The sequence below is a fragment of the Cricetulus griseus genome, chromosome 2, assembly GCF_003668045.3.
Source record: "Cricetulus griseus strain 17A/GY chromosome 2, alternate assembly CriGri-PICRH-1.0, whole genome shotgun sequence".
In the NCBI taxonomy this organism is placed as follows: Eukaryota; Metazoa; Chordata; class Mammalia; order Rodentia; family Cricetidae; genus Cricetulus; species Cricetulus griseus.
In genome coordinates this window covers 25,782,075-25,787,825 of record NC_048595.1, presented here as the reverse complement: position 1 = coordinate 25,787,825, position 5,751 = coordinate 25,782,075, and the positions used below count along the sequence as shown (strand labels likewise).

General features: G+C 48.9%; 1 protein-coding gene across 2 annotated transcripts; it reads left to right on the top strand.

Annotated features, from left to right (window-relative positions):
- Positions 1–1,610: 1,610 nt before the first annotated feature.
- On the top strand, positions 1,611–5,365 carry Smim12 (small integral membrane protein 12). Of its 2 annotated transcripts, none has more exons than XM_027399331.2 (2): positions 1,611–1,757; positions 4,463–5,365. In XM_027399331.2, the coding sequence occupies exon 2, from the start codon at positions 4,468–4,470 to the stop codon at positions 4,744–4,746; it is 279 nt and encodes a 92-aa protein (XP_027255132.1). In that variant the 5' UTR covers positions 1,611–1,757; positions 4,463–4,467; the 3' UTR covers positions 4,747–5,365. The 2 variants fall into 2 exon arrangements, with proteins under 2 accessions (XP_027255132.1, XP_027255131.1); XM_027399330.2 differs by lacking the exon at positions 1,611–1,757 and adding an exon at positions 2,479–4,377.
- The last annotated feature ends 386 nt before the right edge of the window (positions 5,366–5,751 follow it).

Genomic DNA, 5,751 nt, shown 5'->3' with positions numbered 1-5,751 from the left:
ATCCTTTTTAAAAGGTTATAAGTATCTCCTTTTTTTCAGAATTGCAGGCTACAGAGTCAGGATTTGAATCCAGGACTAATTTCAAAGTTCGGTATGGTTTTTAAAACAAATTTTGTTTTTAAAGACAAGGTCTCCGCATGGAGTTCTGGCTGACCAGGAAATACTGATTAGACCAGGTTGTCTTCAAACTCACGGAGATCCACCTGCTTCTGCCTCTGGAGTGCTAGGATTAAAGGCATGAGCCACTATGCACAGCTCCCCCCTCATTTATATAGACTCTTGGTACATAGCTGAGGTTGGTCTTGAACCTCATGACCTCTCAAGTGCTGTGATTTCATTTTCAGCTTTTGTGCTCACTCAAGTTCTGCTGGAGGGAGCTTCTATTCATTGCTAAGATGCAGCTTGAGGATCTGCCTGTCCTTCCAGGGAACGTCCACTGACTCTTTGCATGGCTGATGGTGTCCTGTGTTATGACATTTCTTAGATTGCTGACATCTTGTGGCCTACCTGCTTCCTCTTCAGGCAGAAAACTCCTGAGGGCAGTCCATTTTATATCTCCAGCGTCTGGTATGTAGAATGAGTGACTGAGCACCAGCTTGTGTTCTAGACAATTCTGACCTTGTCTCCTCTTTGCATATTCAGTGCACAAGTAATCAAGTTCTGCCAATTATGGTTGCTAATTTCTGGCAGCTTCTTTCTCCCCATCTTCACGCCCAGGCTTAGCTTTGGGCTCTTTGATGTAAAATAGTAAGAATCTCTAACCTGACAATGCAGTCTGGAGACTTCCTACAAAAGCATTCATGACCTTGAAGCACGACTCACAGCTAACTTGTTCAGGGAAAGTAGGTGGACCGTTCTAGGTGGATGAAAGAATACAGAAAGGCACAGGCTCAGAAAGTTGATTTTTAGTGTCACTAATGGTAAGGAGGCTTGTCAGACTGAGGTCAGTGCCGCGTGCCTGGGAAGGCAGGACCATGTTGGGGCATCAAAGAGCTTGGGCTTGAGGCGTTTTCCTGTCTGTGGTAAATACATGTCTGTCCAGGGAGAGTGGAAGCATGGAGGACAGAGGTGCCTGTATCAGAGGGTTTTGTACAAATGCTTCACTATCGATAGTTCAGCTGTTTGTAGACTCACCAAAGCTACCATCTATTTCCCTGATTGCGGTGTGCCTGGCACAGTACTTGACAAACGTGATTATTATCAAACCCTCACAACATCCCCGCGAAAATGGGTGGTGTTAATGCTATGCAGAAGGAATGAGTCTTCACAGAGATGAACTAAATAACGTTCCCAAAGACACACAGCCTGAAAGTACAGACCCGAAGAGGTTTCAAAGCACTAGATTATCCTTCGCTAAGGGAAGCTTCTAAAGGTCAGGGGTTGGGTTTTCTGTTTCAGTAATACCCGACCTAGGTCTCAGGAAATGGCTGATGAACTTCAGTTGGATCAATGAATGCCATGACTTTTCACGTTTCTCCACTAGGAAAGCACGAAGCAACGTCGCTTGGGGAGCCTCCTAACCGCCAGGGGGCGCGATACTCACCTCCGTTCATCCCAACAGAGAGGCGGATGCCCGGCTTCCTTCCTCTTGTTGCTTAACGGAGCTCAGCCAATCACTGCTCTCCGAGAGCGCCCGGACGCCAGTGGGCGGGGCCTCGGGTGATGCCCCGCGGGCCACTGGGAGTAGCGACGTCCGTGTTGCTCCCGGCTAGCGGGCGCAGCGCGGGGCCGGTCCGGGGCGTGCTGGGGGGCCGTAGGTGAGTTCCTAGGGCGCTTCGCTTCCCTGGATCGCCGGCCACGAGTCCCGCAGGGACGGGGTCCTGGCCGTGTTCTCCTAGTTGGGAGGGCTGGTCTCCGTAACCGTCCCGGGTCCGGCCAGCTCCCGAGTGTCGGCTGCAGTCAGAACTTGTCCGCCTCAGGCACCTGCAGGCCGGAGGGTGACGAGGCCACGCGTGTAACGGGACAGGGGACCGGGAGCTGATGACCCTGACCTCCGGCGCTCTCCTTCCCAGACTTGACTGGGGTAGCTGTCAAGGGTGATTCTTCTAGGACCTCTTCTTGAATTTGGAGTGTGACTTCCGGTGGGACTGGGCACAAGGACAGGTTTCCGGGTGGCCCAGTTGACCTGTACCTGGACTCTTTGGCAAGCTCCCCTGCATGCTGGGCTGGAAATAGGCGTCAGTATTTGCGAGGCCCCTCTGCTACTTACATTTTGATCCCCTAGGGATGACTTCATGAAGTCTAGCTGCTTGCGGTCGTATTCCTGCCCCTTTGTGATTGTGGGTGGGAGACTGCTGCTGTCAGTCTTACTTTAGCGACTTGTTTATGCTGCCTGTCAGCCTTGCGATCAAACTGTTTTTGGAGCTCTTTTCCAGGGGGGAAGAGGCAGAGTATAGGATGATCCGGACAACCTTGGTCCTTAACTTCCCGGAGCTTCAAGGTGTTTTGAGAGATGTAGACAAGTAGGGTAAGCCCACACAATGCCCGTCACTTGAAAATGGTTGTGTTGGATACGTGGATGACTGGAATACGAACAGGACCGTACAGAACCTGTATTTTACGTCTAAGAGAATTAGTTGTAGACTGATACTTAAGGCAAATTGGAGAATTGAACGGAGAGTCGCTATTTAGGAATAGTATGAAGAGCTTGCAGCTGACATGCACCTGTAATTATAAGCGCTTTGGAAGTGGAAACAGGAGGATCAGCAGTTCAAAGCCGCCCTCAACTCAACTGAGGGTTTGAGGCCAGGCTGGGCAACATGACGACTTGTCTTAAACATCGTAAAAATACAGAAAATAGAACGGAGAAGCGTTGAGTTTGGGGTTGTTTGGAGCTTCCCTCTTCCTTAATGTGTATATTGTAGGATTTTGCAAATCTCTTGGTATGACCTTAGAACCTTAGAGTGCACAGGAAAGGAAATCTTTCAATGTAATGAAAAGCTAAGCTAATACGGCGCTGCAGGAGGCACTTCCTATGTCTGTGGTTTCAACAGATATCATGCACACATCTGCAGAGTGTTTTACTAGAAAAAGCCCAGGCTTGGCCTAAAAAACTCAATGTGCCTGCTGCTTGTATTGGTTTTGGCATAGTGTCTTTGAGCCACTGTGGCCTGGGACAGGAATCCAGGCAAGTTATTCCTACATCATAGAGGTATTGTGAGGGTCGGGTGATGACTAGGGAGCTACTGTGGAGCATAAGGCCTGGTGTCAAGTCAAAGGACCAGGAAGAGAAGCCTGAGTCTGCTGCAGTTCCTCATACCTGGCGGTCCATGGGTAGACTCAGGCTCACAAGACATTCCACTCCCTCCAAAGAGAATTAGAACCAAAGGGAGAAAGGGAGAACCATCTAATCCTCCATGAGGCTTGGATGTCTCACCCCAGAGCAGAGACACAGCAGCATTGGAGAAATACTTAACACAAGTGACTTCGTGATGATGACTAAGGAGTGAATTTGAGAATTAGAGATTATCATGTGTGAAGTGTTTAGCCCAAGGCCCAGCTTGGAATGAGTGCTCAGTAGATGGTAGCTAGCATTAATAGTTCATTGCCAATGGCCTTTTATGATTGTAATAGTAACTAAATAATGGTACAAATAATAATTTAATAGTGGTAATCATTTGTGACTAAGTGGCCATTTGAGTGAATGGGTTTGTATATTACTTTGGTATTTTATTGCAAAAGGCCCTAGGGGCACCTCCATGATTTTTGTTATTTTTATTTCACAGCATTTTCCACAGGGACTTTTCAAGTATTAGGGTTCTAGGGCATCTGGAGTACTGTATTCACTTGTATTTTTGGGAGCTTGCTGTGCAAGCATGAGGATGTGACTATTGTTGATGGGGAATATTTTGAGGGTGTTTTGACCAGGATTTGTTAACTATAGATTACTGTCATTGTTAGAAAAGTTCAGTCCAGAATAGGCTTAAAACCCTTATCAGTCTTTAGTCCAGTCTATTACTTAGGTAATAGATCATCATTTTTGGCTGCTTAAATAAGCCCCTTGTACTTTGCCCAAGGAAAGGGAACTCATTATCAAAGAGTCAGAATCCAGAGTGGAGCTGTGTTATGTGCATGTGAAATTTCACAGAGCAAAGGCTTCTTTTCCCTTCCTGAAATGTTGAAAGACTGGGGGTGGGGGTACAGGGCTTGAGGTCACCCCAGGTTTGAGGCTCCATTTGGTGACACTCAGAGGTTCCTTGTGGGGAGCATCTGCATACAGGAGTACCGCGTCATTCATGGAGATTTTACCCTCTTCCTTAACCATCGAATTTTTCACAACTTCCTGGAGTATTTCAGGGACCCAATTGTTGCACAAAGCTCAGCAGCCACTTGCTGCTCTGTGGGGCAGCTGCTCAATTACTAATGCCCAGCTGCCTGGTAAGTAGAGTGCCCCCATGGGCCCTCCACATGTGCTGCGGGAGGGGATGCTCATTTCTCCCTAATGCTCTCTTTTCTTCTGCAGATGTCATGTGGCCTGTGCTATGGTCCGTGGTGCGTACCTATGCTCCCTATGTCACCTTTCCTGTGGCCTTTGTGGTTGGGGCTGTGGGCTACCACTTGGAATGGTTCATCAGGGGAAAGGATCCCCAGCCTGTAGAGGAGGAAAAGAGCATCCTGGAGCGTCGAGAGGACCGAAAGCTGAATGAGCTGCTAGGCAAGGACCACACACAGGTGGTGAGCCTTAAGGACAAACTGGAATTTGCCCCCAAAGCAGTCCTGAACAGAAACCGTCCAGAGAAGAATTAATGGAGGGCTCAGGTCCCTGTGATCCACGGGGCTATGACATGCCCTGCCACCTTGTCGACCCAGCTTCAGAACATACATCTGATTTGCTTTGCTGCTCACTCTGGCCCCTTCTGCATCCCCCAGCCACAAACATACTGGCTGATCCGTTATGGCTATACAGCTGCAGCAGCAGGGGCCAACGAAGAGGAAGGCTGCATCTGTGGGATGGGCTGTCTCCATGACTGCGGGCTTCTGATCTTTCCTGGGAGCACTGTAGGGAGGAGCCCTGGGGAATGAACAATGCTCTCAGGTTCCCTGGGGAGGGGCTTGCCCTCAACTGGGAATGGTTGGGGCTTGTTGTTGCCATGAGGAGGGTCACCTCCATGTCTAGTTGTAGTTTTTGCACTGGACAGAATTCAGAAGTTTCCCTGGCTCCCTTGATGTGTTTTTCCTGTTCGCTGGCACAATTGTCCCTTTATCAGCTCAGGAGTGGATTCTCAGGGGAAGGAAAGCACATTTCTGTTGTGGGGAGCTCAGGCTGTTTACTTTGGGGCAGAAGGCGTATGCCTGGAAATAATCCTTGTCTTCCACCCTTCCTCACATGTAGTGAGAACCTAATTAAAGTGGCACCTGAGACATATTGGTGGAATTCTGTCTGTCTTTTAGATGGGGTCTGGGTTCTCAGAGGAGTTACTGTAGGCATTTGGGAGTATAACATCCGTAGTGTCTGTGGACTTCCCAAGGCTGTGAACACAGCTGGAAGCTGTGTTTTACTGAGTGCTAGCTGAGACTCCTGAGGCACAAGCTCCCAGGAGTCCTTTTATCATGCTTGCATGAGGCTGCAGCATCTCCAGGGTCTGAGTCGGCAGCACACACACTCAGAGATATTTACACATTAAAGAAATTGGGCAGGAATGAGAAAAGGTCACTATACTCCCAGTGCTCCACTGCAGACGCTGGCAACATTCTGTTGTCTTCACTGTGCCCTCTCAAGAAGGAGCTGGCGTGTGCCACCCCTCCTAGCTT

Excerpts from the sequence above, each read along its gene's own strand:
- Smim12 (XM_027399330.2), top strand. The coding sequence starts at position 4,236 with ATGGAGATTTTACCCTCTTCCTTAACCATCGAATTTTTCACAACTTCC. Across the intron at positions 4,378-4,462 it reads TACTAATGCCCAGCTGCCTG|ATGTCATGTGGCCTGTGCTA; the intron begins GTAAGTAGAGTG and ends TTTCTTCTGCAG.